The 14653-nt window shown below is 38.8% G+C and overlaps 1 protein-coding gene across 1 annotated transcript; it reads right to left on the bottom strand.

The window, feature by feature from the left end:
- Positions 1–855: 855 nt before the first annotated feature.
- RBFA (ribosome binding factor A) lies at positions 856–11143 on the bottom strand. The gene is made up of 7 exons (XM_063299000.1): positions 10842–11143; positions 9659–9701; positions 6336–6512; positions 4860–4972; positions 4494–4578; positions 2080–2153; positions 856–1537 (listed from the first exon to the last, which is right to left on the bottom strand). The coding sequence occupies exons 1-7, from the start codon at positions 11042–11044 to the stop codon at positions 1180–1182; spliced, it is 1053 nt and encodes a 350-aa protein (XP_063155070.1). The 5' UTR covers positions 11045–11143; the 3' UTR covers positions 856–1179.
- Between the last annotated feature and the right edge of the window lie 3510 nt (positions 11144–14653).

Genomic DNA, 14653 nt, shown 5'->3' on the forward strand with positions numbered 1-14653 from the left:
CTTGGCTATATCCATCCAAATCTATTTCTTATGCAAAGCCACTTCACTATGTGGGTAATTCTACAGTACTGCTGTGGGAACAGGCTTTCTCCCTGTTTTTAACATCTAAGCTTATGGTCTTCATTTCATTTTCCTCCTCTTCAAAGTATCTTTGGCAGATGTTCATACAGTGCTCTGCATCCACTGGTATTTTCTATGAATCTGCAACAATGGCAGATGTTAGACCTCATTGTTCTTTGAACCAACACTGAGGCTCTTCTGTACAGTTTCCTGTATGAAAATATCCAAATGTGTACGTTTTGGCTTAAATAGCTCTACAGTTCAAAAGACAGATGCAATGTATCTTTCTCTAGAAAGGAGCCTTATGTTATACCCAAATCATTATTTGTCATTGTTTTACCCATTCTGAATATAACTACGTTATTTTTAAAACAGAAGGAGAAAAGAAAATGGTGAAAAGAGATGTACAGTTTAATTAATTAATTAATTATCCCGCCTTTATTATTTTTATAAATAACTCAAGGCGGTGAACATACCTAATACTCCTTCCTCCTCCTATTTTTAAGTTTAACACGTAAATAAAAATTGTCCATCCATAAGCTTACTCTATCAAGTCGGATGTTGCATTTCTTATTCTTCACATACGATCTAGAAATACAGCACAATTTTCTATTGCTCATAGAGTTTCTGCTCCTTTTCTTTTCTCCTCTGCTTAGCCATAGCTTGCTTGGGAATGTCATGACAACCGATGGCTGGGGCTAACTAGGAATTCAGACCATACCTTGAAACAAGTATGGGATTTAGAATTTATTTATATTCTGACTGCGAACAGAATAACCTTATTTATTCTACTAGGACCATACCTTGAAACAAGTTTATTTATTGATTTACACTTTTTATAGCTCACCCAACTCAAAAGATTCCAGATGGGTTATAGCAGGTTACAAGTAAATTTTAATACAACTAACCAGAGGCTGCCAAGTTGGAATATAAGAGCAAACTATGGTTATACAAATAAGGAAAAGGAGAAAGGAATCCATAGATGGGAGGAGAAATGGTAAGGAAAACTTCACAGCTCTGCAATATATTCTCAATCCAACAATCCATTGACTGAATGTTTTGTAATGGGATACTTCAAACTGACCCAAAGTTTTACAAATTCACCTAAAGTTGATGGTTCTATTTTTCCTTTTCTAATTCATTGCCATCTTCCTTTGGTTTATACTCTAGTTCCTCATTCTCTGAAGATAAAACGTCACTGTCCCAATTTTCTTTACTGTATCTATCCATCAAATATTCCTCAGGATTAAGGTCATCATCATCATAAATTTTCCTAGCTTTCTTCCATTTCATCTTCTTTTGGTGTTGCCGTATCTCAGCCAACTGCAACTCTAACATCGAAGTCCCTTCCCATGGCTCATCCTTTTTCATTTTCTTGTATTCTATTATTTGCTTATTTAATGCTTTGTGATCAATTCCAAATAGATTTGTGGGGATGGCATCCATAGGGGTATCAGCCACGGTGGATCTTTCTTGACTGCAAGAAATGGAGAAAACAAGTGAAATATACAGGCCTAAGATATCTAATGTTTGCATATATGCCTGGTTTTTACTGATTCCCTGCGGTTTGTATCACTTGGGGATGTAGTCCCTTATCTTCCCAGAGTTTTTGAATCATCCCAGTAGTTACAGGAGGGTTTGGTCTAGTGGTTAAGGCACTGGGCTAGAAACCAGGAGACTGAGAGTTCTAGTCCCACCTTAGGCATGAAAGCCGGCTGGGCGGCCTTGGGCCAGTCACGCTCTCTCAGCCCAACTCACCTCACATGGTTGTTGTTGTAGGGAAAATAGGAGGAGGAAGTGTTAGGTATGTTTGCCACCTTGAGTTATTTATAAAAATAATAAAGGCAGGATAGAAAATAAATGAATAAATAAATAAAGATAGAAAACCCATGTTACATAATCAGCCTTCCAACTGCACAACTGCAAATTTCTACAGTCCTTTTTCTAATAAAAGGCATTTTAGTAGAAATTAAGGATATTTTTCACTGGCTCAGGGTTGCACTTGTTTTTCTAACTTACCTGAAATCATTCTGAATTAATTTATTTTCTTCTTCTTCAGGCCCCATATCAGCAATTGCCAATAGTTTCTCAATCTGTAACAATGTAGAAGAAAAAAAAAACCGACATTGTCCAGAAATAAGGTTATTCTGTTCACAATCAGAATATAAATTCTAAATCCCATACATTTTGTATATTGCCTTCAAGCATAACACAATCTTAAAAGGAAGACTTCCACTTATTTTGAAAATCATTTCTTGTGGTAGATAGGATTTTTTCAGGGCTTTCACAACATCTCCATAGATGAAATCTGTATCATTTTATGAAAATAATTAAAAGTATTAAGAATCTTGGACAACTTGTAGGACCTCCAGAGGAAGAAATGACAGACTGAAGTCAACCGCGGTGGAATGAAGAGCCAGCAAGTAGACCAGCTCTTCAATACTGTCTCTCCAGACATGAAGAGGATTTGAGATCACCCACAAGTGCTCCAGACAGCTGCTCCTCATGAGGAGATCACAAGATAGTGGTCTCCAGCAGGTTTAGAGCTCTGGGAGATGAGGGAATAACCATCTTGCTCAAACCACGGTTAGCGCCTTCGAAAGGACACAAAGTTCACATGCTTCCTTCTCTAATCACTTTTGGAAACTGCTTTTTAGCATTTTTAACGGCTTGTCAGCTATTAGAAACCTTTGGATTGACAAATTTTACAGCACTAGGTAAGTTTCCTTCAATCCTTAGTGAAAAAAAGTTTTAACTACAGGTTTAAGAACTTTATTTTTTATTTTTTGAATAAACAGCAACAGGGTGATTAAAACTTTGATTTTAGAAAGTTACAAATGGACTAAGGGTCCAGATAAATTTGAAATAAGATTTTGGAATTATAAAGAATCCTTATCATGGGAAAATGCTTTTGTTTTGAATTTAAAAAAAAACAAGGTTTTAAAAATTGGATACTAGATGGAACTAGAGGGAACTAAAGATTACAATTATAGGAGAAGAACATAGAAACTCAACTTACAATTACAGAATGAAGCAAAATATTCTACTATTGGACATATTGAAGAATATTTTTAACAATGTTGTACTCAGAAGTTAATTTTAATAGTGTCAACATCTGTCAACATCTCTATGGAGAGACTGTCTAAAAGATGTTATGGAAGAGGAACAAGCTCTATCTGAGACTGACTTGAAAGGGGATTTACAAATGATAGGCTACAAGAATGACATGGAAAAAGATGTTACACTGGACATACAAAAGAAATTGGCTGATGTCTTAATAATTAAAAGGGATATACAAACAATAAGCCAAGAGAGTGACTTGGATAATTTTCCTATATTGGATTTACAGAAGAGGCTTGTTAAAGTTTTGAAGAATCTCATGAGAAGGGACAAAGAAAAAATGAAAAGAAATAAAATTCTAGGATGTTATTTGAATGGAGATTCAATAATAATAAAGATTAAGATTGTGGAAGTAACAGGAAGGAATATAAATTTGGTTTATTTGATCAAAGTTAAAATACATATATTATTATTTCTGGTAACACTTAATGGACTTTTGCTGATCAGGACTGAAATGATGATACTTTATGGATTTGTTTATAGATAAGAGATGGGATATGGGAAGAAGAGATCATTTGTTGTATTTTAAGAGGAGGTGATAAGTTATTAAAATTGTTTATACTTGCTGTGATGAAGGTGGGAAGTAGTTCTTTATATATTTCTCTTCTTTTTCTTTACTATACTCTTACTTTTTTTTCTATTTCTCTATTTTTTTCATTTTTTTTCTTTCTTTTCTGCACCTTCTACTCTTTATTCTTCTATCTTTTTTTAGTTTGTATTAGTAATTATAATCTTTAATAAAATTACTATAAAAAATCTTTGGGGAAGTTGCTTAAGATTTCTCTGCAATCCTATATATAAGTAGTTATCATTCACATGAGTTCTGTTCCAGCATAAACCCATGGATTATGAAACCCCACAACAACCCTGTGAGGTGAGTTGGCCTGAGAGACTGGCCCAAGGTCACCCAGCTGGCTTTGTGCCTAAGGTAGGACTAGAATTCACAGTCTCCCAGTTTCTAGCCTGGTACCTTAACCACTACACCAAACTGGCTCTCTTTCTTCTTCTCTTTCTTTTTAGAGAAAACTCAACAATTTACTAAAATTCTGACTTTTTGGAAGAACTGATGGAGGATTCCCGCAGTGTTCCATTTCCCTAATGCAATGATCTTAGTATTCATCATCTAGGTTTATACACTGTATTAAGCCATGATAAAACATGTCATACCATAACAATAAACTATGGTTTACAAACTGCACTGGTTGTGTTCGTATACTACACTGCCACAAAAGCACACACTTCACGTTTTTGGTGACTGTGATGAATGAAATGAACCATGTCATCAGAGAATATTTAAGCACTTTCTTTCTTACCTCTCTTACAGCATCTTCCCCTTTGTCCTTTACAAACACTATTGAAGGAACATTTACCCGGACACGATATGATATAAGAAGATGTCTAAGAAGAAAAAAAAGTCATTAACATCTAAAGTGATTATTATTAAGCCAGCCTAAAAATGTTATCAGGAAACAATAATAGATATGCAAAGCTTTCCTTTTAAAGATGGAAAAAATAGGTAAAACTTCTATAGGCTATTGTACCATTATTTCTAGGTTTCAAAATGTGAAGGAGGCCCACTCTATTTTTTTATTTATGAGGAGCCCCATTCTACGGTCAAGGTCAGCCAACTACATTCTTAAAGGGATGTTTGGTTAACTTTAGATACAGCATACGAGTACCTAATATATGATGCTTTCCTCTGTAGAACTTTCTGAATACGTTCATCCTGTTCCGCGTTGCCAGAACTCTTCCAATATATGTGACATGTTGAAAAATCTGATGTGAGGGATGCCTAAGAAATTTTAAAATACTAGCTTTAAATGCAGAGTTCACATCTGAAAGGAACACTACAAACAATTCTATTATGAATCTGCTTAAGTGAAGGAGATTGTTATTAAAAACAGTGCTATTATATCAACAGTTGGCAGTGGAAAGAAGAAATATTTCTATTTCACAAATATTCAAGAGGGAATTAACACTGAGAAGGATAAAAGAATATAAATTGAAGTGTCACTGTTGTACAAGAAAATGGAAGAAACTCTCAGTTATATACAGTTTTCCCAAGGAGTCCAAGTTCCATTTTAAATTTAGGAAGGTTTCAATATCGCAGATGCAGCTGAGTTGTATAACTGTCTCGATTCTGCTGAAAATCAATGGGAATTACACTGTTAATGATGCATTTAAATAACCTAGATTTCAATACATTTCTACATATTCGATGGGATATATAGAAATGAAATCTAAAGTGATTATTATTAAGCCAACCTAAAACTGTTATCAGGAAGCAATAATAGATATGCAAAGCTTTCCTTTTAAAGATGGAAATAATAGGTAAAACTTCTATAGGCTATTGTACCATTATTTCTAGGTTTCAAAATGTGACGTGTTGTACTGTCCCCCCACCCTCCAATGACAAAAGCAACTTAATCAAACACCTGGATTTTAAAATCAGAGAAAGTCTGAATATAACACACTAACAGGAAAGCAAAATGTCCCTTTACTGGAAGCATCAAATATCAGGTTTTAAAAACGAACAAAAAACAATGAAGACAGCAGCGACGGTGGGAGTTCTCTGTATAAGAGCAAAAACTCTTTCCTTTTCCCTGCTGATTTGATGTTACCAGGGTGGGAGGTGGGGCTCTCAAAAAAGAAAAAAAAAATCCTGCAGAAACGTTTTAGACACTAACGTAAAGAAAAGTAATAATCTCTCTCAAGGTGAAACCATTCTGGTAACAAAGATGTTTTGGATCTTTTGGCTACAACCATTACTAATATATTAATGGAATGCTCTGTCTTAAGCCCCACTGCTAGTAGGTCACGGGTAGTGGCACATCTGTGCCTACAGACTTCTCTTCCACAACTTCCTGCTGATGGATTGTAGGATTGCAAACTAAGATACGATACCATAAGCAGATCTGGTATAAAATGGCAATTTCCATCTATCATACAGTACAACCGTTCTTGATGCAATTGCAGTGCAGTGCAATAAATGCAATAAGCCACAAGCAATACATACAGAACAGTTCGCAATGCAATGCAATGCAGTAAAATAAAATAAATCACAGCAAAATATGCACATACAATTTCCAGGACTGATGTTTCTACTTCCGCACATACCTAAATTATTTTGCTGGACTGATCTGCTTTGTACTTGCCTTAAACAATTCCACATTGAGATCATAAAGTTCTTGGCCAGCGTCAGGGGTACTCAGCAGATCTCTCACTGCATGAAACAGCAGAACGTTCAGAGTTTTCTTACGAATGCTGTCTTGTTTCCTAATCTTTGGAGGTGTAAGCTTTAAAGCATTTGTCAAGCTGGATGGTTTGGATAGCTTTAAAAAACAAGAGATTGCAGAGACAAAATTTTTAGCATTAGGTATACCTTTTAAACAGGAGTACATTTCTTCAAGGATCCAGTAGAACTGCCACTGTTTCTCTGCTTGTCCCTATTTTCCTGTGCTTTTAATAGCAACCTGCCCCATAATAATTAAGGGGAAACAGCAATTCCTATCACGAGACCGGTGGTTAAAAAAGTTTCGGCACAAAGTTCTACAAGTCTTTGTAGCTTGCCAATAACAACTTTCTTTACCTGAAGCCTCCAAGAACTGCACAGAATAAGGAAGAAATATCCCACTTTATATTTTATAATGATCCCATTGGAAATTCAAGTAACATGCCACAGAGTAGCACTCATTAAAGCAGCCATGAAGGCCTTGGAAAAGATATTCAAATGCCATGAAGTGTCTATACCTACAAAGATCAGAATCATGCAAACCATGATATTCCCTGTTACACTCTCTAGAAGAGAAAGTTGGACTTTAAAGAAGCAGGATAGGAAGTGTATGAGGCCTTTGAACTCTGATGCTGGAGAAGATTCCTGACAATTCCATGGAAAGCCAAGAAAACAAACGGATGGTTCACTGAACAAATCAACCTAGAGTTCTCACTCACTCACAAATGACCAGTCTCAAACTATCCTACTTCTGACACATTATGTGAAGATCCAGCTCTTTGAAAAAGGTTCTAATACTGGGGAAGGTGGAAGGAAAGAGAAGAGGACGATCAGCAGCAAGGTGGCTGGACTCAGTTACAGTGGCGATGAGTGCACCATTGGGATACTTGAGAGAACAGGTTAGGGATAGTTCATCATGGAAACGATCTATCTATGGGATCACTAGGAGTCAAAAATGACTTGATGGCACACAATCAATAAAAGATTAAAGAAAAAATTAAAATTATCACCCCAAATGATTTGGATACGCACAGATGTTAGACAGAGTAGAGCTTCACCCCACGCAAGACTTTAGAAATAACAAACAATGGTCCAAGTTCCTCTTAGAATATGATGAAATAAGAAAGGATGACATATACTACTTCTTTTCTTCTCAAAAAGTTGCAAGAGGTAATGCAAGTCCCAACCTTTCTCTCCAAATCTTCTACATGGGCCAAAGAACTTAGGAGAGGGGTCACTAGGCTACGTTTAATGGAGGAAAGCTTCTGCATACTGCTTTTGCTGTATGCCCCCCTCAAAAACAAGACAAAGCCCCTTCTTGTGCTTTTCAACATACTCAAGATACTTGGGAGAGGCCAGAGATAATAAAAAGTAATTCTGTGAACTGCAGCATCTAGTTGCTAAGCAAAGTGTTATATCTATAGTGTACATACATTAAACTAGAAGAAAAAGTCACATTCTCAGATTTATTTGCACAATATTGTTACAAAAAGGCCAAGATTTAAAAACAAAAACATGCAATGTGTTCCTTGCACCCAAAGGAATTTAGAGCTTGTGTTATTCAAAGAGCAACTTTCCATGTAATCCCCTATATGTATATGTATTTATCCAATAGAAAGTCATACAGTATATTATTGAAGTGGAGCCTGTTGCTTAAAAGAAGAGTTAAAAAAAAATAATAGTTTAGCATGCTTGAAGGAGAACTTTGTATCCTAGACATAGATCAGGAAATACTAAGATGCTTATAAAATATACCCCATTGGCTACCAGATCTGGGCTGTCAAAATCCAGATGACCACTAAAGAGTTTCCTGGATTTTTGCAATCCACCGCTGGTGTCCCTAATAAATAGCAAAAATTGTATTTCTAAGTTGTCAAACAACAAACAAAATTCTATTTTATATATCGAATAAGTTCATGTAGTTGGACAAAGTCATACCACATGATACATAGGCTCAGAAGCAGCCTTCTCAACCTACTCAACCTACTCAAACAGCCTTCTATTGCACAGAGAATTCTAGATATATGAAAGGACACATATCTAATGTGTTCTGAGCTATGAAGTTCTCTGTCTCAAAAAAAAGCTAAAAATGATACTTGTATAATAAATACATGATAAATGATAAATAAATATGTAATCCTTGAAGTATTACATATTTATGATAAATAAAACCATCATATTTCATTATGTTTTAACAAATTTTAAAAGGAACTGCGTCCCATATGGGGAGGTCAGTCATAGGTAAAGGTAAAGGTAAAGGTTTCCCTTGACGTAAAGTCCAGTCGTGTCCGACTCTAGGGGGTGGTGCTCATCTCCGTTTCTAAGCCTTAGAGCCGGCGTTGTCATAGACACTTCCGGGTCATGACGACACGGAACGCCGTTACCTTCCCGCCAAAGCGGTACCTATTGATCTACTCACATTTGCATGTTTTCGAACTGCTAGGTGAGCAGGAGCTGGGACTAGCAACGGGAGCTCACCCCGCCGCGCGGTTTCAAACCACCGACCTTCCGATCGGCAGCTCAGCGGTTTAACCCGCAGCACCACCGCGTCCCAATGTGTTCTGAGCTATGAAGTTCTTTGTCTCAAAAAAAAGCTAAAAATGATACTTGTATAATATTTTAAATACATGATAAATGATAAATAAATATGTAATCCTTGAAGTATTACATATTTATGATAAATAAAACCATCATATTTCATTATGTTTTAACAAATTTTAAAAGGAACTGCGTCCCATATGGGGAGGTCAGTCATAACTCAATGTTAAACATACTTTTTGGAATTATGGCCAAAAAGTTCAACCTTGGTCTCATTAGACCATAACACATCTTCCCACATGCTTTTGTCAAACTTGATGTAGGTTTTTGCAAAATGTAGCCGGGCTTGGATGTTTTTCTTTGAACTTTTTGGCCATAATTCCAAAAACTATGTTTGGTGCAAAAACAACACTGCGCATCACCAAAAGTACACCATGCCCACAGTGAAGCATGGTGGTGGCAGCATTTTGCTTTGGGGGTGCTTTTCTTCAGCTGGAACTGGGGCTTTAGTCAAGGTGGAGGGAATGATGAACAGTTCCAAATATCTGTCAATTTTGGCACAAAACCTTTGGCACAAAACCTTTACTTGAACCCCAAGAAAGCCACATGATCTAGTACAATTATCATAAAGTACGACTTATGCAAAAATTAGGAAAGATTAGGAAATAAGAAATCACCCTTTAGATTAATGCATTATTCTGTTCTTACCATTTGAGAGCCAAGTGTAGGACTAGAATACCAAAACTTCTTCCTTTAAAAATTAGAGAAAAAAAAAAACTTTTACACTTTAATAACTGTAAAAATATATTTTCATGTAAGTGTTATTTTATTCTGTAAAATCTACCTGGAAAATATTTTTATACAAGGGCACTGAATAGTTTAGAAAGCTATTGCCACTCACCCATTACAATTTTCCTCCAGTCTTTGTTTACAGCAATCTGCATCCTTGATAAAGAACATGGCTTCAGCAGTTAGCTATAGTTCATTCATGAACAAATACAGCCTGCTTCACCATGACATCATGATATATTATTACCCCTTATAGCAGTGTTTCTCAACCTTGACAACTTTAAGAGGTGTGGTCTTGAACTCCCAGAATCCCCCAGTCACCATGCTGCCTGAATCATTAAATGTTCATATCACACCTGAATAAAACTCCATTCACCAAATGAAGATAGAAATTCAGAGTTCTAATCCTGAATTCAGTATTTGTCAACAACATATATCACAGCAAAGTAACTTCAACTTAAATGCAGATTGCTGAGATAACAGCCAAACAGTAAATAAAGCATTCATTTATTATTGTCAGATGATCAAAGAGGATTTACAGCAATGGGCAGTATAAACCTAGCACAAGTAGGTACTGTCCTAATCGTAATAACATACTTACTTGAAATCAGTGCAAATGAATCACTGAGGCTGACTGCTAAAACCAAGCATAGGATTGCTCCGTAAGACTGACACTTAGGTATCCTTAACTTGGAATCAGTTTCGGATAACTCAGTAAAGCTTGCTTCCGAGTAAACAAAGGATAGAGTTGCAACGCACAACGCCTGTTTTACTCTATTATTTCACAAACTGATGGGGCATACTGATCAAACGTTCCCGAGGGATGGGATCAAGCTTATCTTAACAATACAGAAACAGGAGGGGGTGTAATTCATAAGGAAAAACTGCGAACAGGTTTGTAAGCTGTCTCAGGTATGAGAACGACCGTGCCTATCACGCCGCGGAGGTTTAGCGAGCGCATGTTGCTGCTACGGCCGTTCCTGTAAAGATGAGAAAAGAAACAAACGCCCCTTGTCCGCGAAGCCACTGCCGCCCCGCAATTCAGCACCCGCCCAAGCGTTCCGACCGCAGGTTTGGGGACCAAAGGAGGGGATCCACTCACTTTTTTTTAACGAGGAACTTCTTGAGCAGCTGACTGGTGGATCGGCAGAGTCGTCTGGAGCAGTGCAGAGCCTGGCAGCAGCTGGGGCAAGTCATCACTGAAAGGCCTCCCAAAGCGGGAAGCCGCTGCCCCTGCCAAGGCAAACTCGCCCGCTTTCCTACGGAGGTGGCGGCGGCGGCCAAGCCGTTTCGAACGCTCCACATTGCGACCCAGCGTTCTGGAATGTCTGGAAGGCGGGCCTGGATACGCGCTTCCTCCGGGTCGCACTCACACCGCCCGCCCACGTCGAGGTGGCCTGCAAGGGTACAGCGCCCCCAGCGACCGGGAAGGGCTTCTTCGAGAAATGAGCTTTTAGAGTCACGACGTTTATGATGTCCGGTATGTTAAATTTACTTCCCGCCTTTTCTGTAAGAGTTAAGGCATCTTGGGTTTATTTTTATTTATTTTTTAATTATCATTATTATTTTGCCATAACAACAAACTTGCGAAGTAGGTTGGGCTGAAAGTGACTGGCCCAAAGTCACCCAGGGAGATTCCATGTTTGAGGATGGACTCAAACTTGGGTCTCCCCAGACATAGTCTGACAGCACACCACGCTGATGTATGTGTTTGTTCTTTTTCTTACTATATTATGGGACATATTTTCCTATCACCCAAACTGAAAAAGGGCAGCTGCCATAATCTGTAACTATTTGTCAGAAATTCACTCCAGCCATATCTGAGAGTTACTGCTCTGCTATGAAGTTGCAAATTCCACCTCAATAATATTTTACAGGATTAAAAATCCAGCAGTTCTTCAGTAACACAAAGTATTTGCAGTGGTAGACAGTATAAAAACGAACATGTAGGATTGTTTATTCGTTCAGTCGCTTCCGACTCTTCGTGACTTCATGGACCAGCCCACGCCAGAGCTTCCTGTCGGTCGTCAACTTCCCCAGCTCCCCCAGGGACGAGTCCGTCACCTCTAGAATATCATCCATCCACCTTGCCCTTGGTCGGCCCCTCTTCCTTTTGCCCTCCACTCTCCCTAGCATCAGCATCTTCTCCAGGGTGTCCTGTCTTCTCATTATGTGGCCAAAGTATTTCAGTTTTCCCTTTAATATCATTCCCTCAAGTGAGCAGTCTGGCTTTATTTCCTGGAGGATGGACTGGTTTGATCTTCTTGCAGTCCAAGGCACCCTCAGGATTTTCCTCCAACACCACAGTTCAAAGCATCGATCTTCCTTCTCTCAGCCTTCCTTATGGTCCAGCTCTCGCAGCCATATGTTACTATGGGGAACACCATTGCTTTGACTATGCGGACCTTTGTTGTCAGTGTGATGTCTCTGCTCTTAACTATTTTATTGAGATTTGTCATTGCTCTTCTCCCAAGGTTTAAGCGTCTTCTGATTTCCTGACTGCAGTCAGCATCTGCAGTAATCTTTGCACCTAGAAATACAAAGTCTTTCACTGCTTCTACATTTTCTCCCTCTATTTGCCAGTTGTCAATCAAGCTGGTTGCCATAATCTTGGTTTGTTTGAGGTTTAGCTGCAAGCCAGCTTTTGCACTTTCTTCTTTCACCTTCATCATAAGGCTCCTCAGTTCCTCTTCACTTTCATCCATCAAAGTGGTATCATCTGCATATGTGAGAAATATTGTTAATATTTCTTCCAGCGATTTTAACTCCAGCCTTGGATTCCTCAAGCCCAGCATGTCGCATGATGTGTTCTGCGCACAAGTTGAATAGGTAGGGTGAGAGTATACAGCCCTGCCGTACTCCTTTGCCAATCTTAAACCAGTCCGTTGTTCCATGGTCTGTTCTTACTGTTGCTACTTGGTCGTTACACAGATTCTTCAGGAGGCAGACAAGATGACTTGGTATCCCCATACCGCTAAGAACTTGCCACAATTTGTTATGGTCCACACAGTCAAAGGCTTTAGAATAGTCAATAAAACAGAAATAGATGTTTTTCTGAAACTCCCTGGCTTTTTCCATTATCCAGCGGATATTGGCAATTTGGTCCCTAGTTCCTCTGCCTTTTCTAAACCCAGCTTGTGCATCTGGCAATTCTCGCTCCATGAATTGCTGAAGTCTACCTTGCAGGATCTTGAGCATTACCTTACTGGCATATGAAATGAGTGCCACTGTTCGATAGTTTGAACATCCTTTAGTGTTTTCCTTTTTTGGTATGGGGATATAAGTTGATTTTTTCCAGTCTGATGGCCATTCTTGCGTTTTCCAAATTTGCTGGCATATAGCATGCATTACCTTGACAGCATCATCTTGCAAGATTTTGAACAGTTCAGCTGGGATGCCGTCGTCTCCTGCTGCCTTGTTATTAGCAATGCTTCTTAAGGCCCACTCAACCTCACTCTTCAGGATGTCTGGCTCTAGCTCACTGACTACACCGTCAAAGCTATCCCCGATATTGTTATCCTTCCTACACAGGTCTTCCGTATATTCTTGCCACCTTTTCTTGATCTCTTCTTCTTCTGTTAGGTCCTTGCCATCTTTGTTTTTGATCATACCCATTTTGGCCTGGAATTTACCTCCGATGTTTCTAATTTTCTGGAAGAGGTCTCTTGTCCTTCCTATTCTATTGTCTTCTTCCACTTCCACGCATTGCTTGTTTAAAAATAATTCCTTATCTCTTCTGGCTAACCTCTGGAATTTTGCATTTAATTGGGCATATCTCCCCCTATCACTGTTGCCTTTTGCTTTCCTTCTTTCTTGGGCTACTTCTAGTGTCTCAGCAGACAGCCATTTTGCCTTCTTGGTTTTCTCTTTCTTTGGGATGTATTTTGTTGCCGCCTCCTGAACGATGTTGCGAACTTCTGTCCAGAGTTCTTCCGGGACCCCATCTACTAAGTCCAGTCCCTTAAATCGATTCTTCACCTCCACTGCATATTCCTTAGGAATATTAGTGAGCTCGTATCTAGCTGATCTGTGGGTCTTCCCTAATCTCTTTAGTCTGATCCTAAACTGTGCAAGAAGAAGTTTGTGATCGGAACTACAGTCAGCTCCAGGTCTTGTTTTTACCGACTGTATAGATGTCCGCCACCTTTGGCTGCAAAGGATGTAGTCAATCTGATTTCGGTGTTGTCCATCTGGGGAAGTCCATGTATAAAGCCGTCTCTTAGGTTGTTGGAAGAGAGTGTTTGTTATGCAGAGTAAGTTGTCTTGGCAAAATTCTACCAGCCTATGTCCTGCTTCATTTTGTTCTCCCAGGCCATGCTTACCTGTAATTCCAGGTGTCATTTGACTACCCACCTTAGCATTCCAGTCTCCTGTGATAAAAATAACATCTCTTTTAGGTGTGCTGTCCAGTAGGTGCTGCAGATCCTCATAGAACTGCTCTACTTCAGCTTCTTCAGCATCTGTGGTTGGGGCGTATATTTGGATCACTGTGATGTTAGATGGCTTGCCCTGAATTCGAATTGAGATCATTCTATCGTTTTTTGGATTGTATCCAAGCACTGCTTTAGCCACTTTACTATTAATTATGAAGGCTACTCCATTTCTTCTGTGGTCTCTTGTCCACAGTAGTAGATCTGGTGGTCATTTGATGTGAAGTGGCCCATTCCAGTCCATTTCCGTTCACTGACGCCCAAAATGTCTATCTTTAATCTTGACATCTCACCAATAACCACATCCAATTTGCCCTGGCTCATAGATCTTACATTCCAGGTTCCAATGGTGTGTTGATCCTTAGAACATCGGATTCGCCGTTCACCACCAGCACCGTCGGCCGCTAGCCGTCCTTTCGGCTTTGAGTTAGCTGCGTCATCACGTCTGGGGCTAGTTGAACTCATCCTCTGTTCCTCCCCAGTA

This window comes from Candoia aspera, chromosome 3 (genome assembly GCF_035149785.1).
Source record: "Candoia aspera isolate rCanAsp1 chromosome 3, rCanAsp1.hap2, whole genome shotgun sequence".
Lineage (NCBI taxonomy): Eukaryota > Metazoa > Chordata > Lepidosauria > Squamata > Boidae > Candoia > Candoia aspera.

Bases quoted from the DNA above. Each gene is read 5' to 3' on its own strand.
- RBFA (XM_063299000.1), bottom strand. From the start codon at position 11,044: ATGTGGAGCGTTCGAAACGGCTTGGCCGCCGCCGCCACCTCCGTAGGA. The intron at 9,702-10,841 runs GTGAGTGGATCC...TAATTTTTAAAG, and splicing joins AAGTTCCTCGTTAAAAAAAA to GAAGAAGTTTTGGTATTCTA. The intron at 4,579-4,859 runs GTACTCGTATGC...TTTTCTTCTTAG, and splicing joins AGGAAAGCATCATATATTAG to ACATCTTCTTATATCATATC.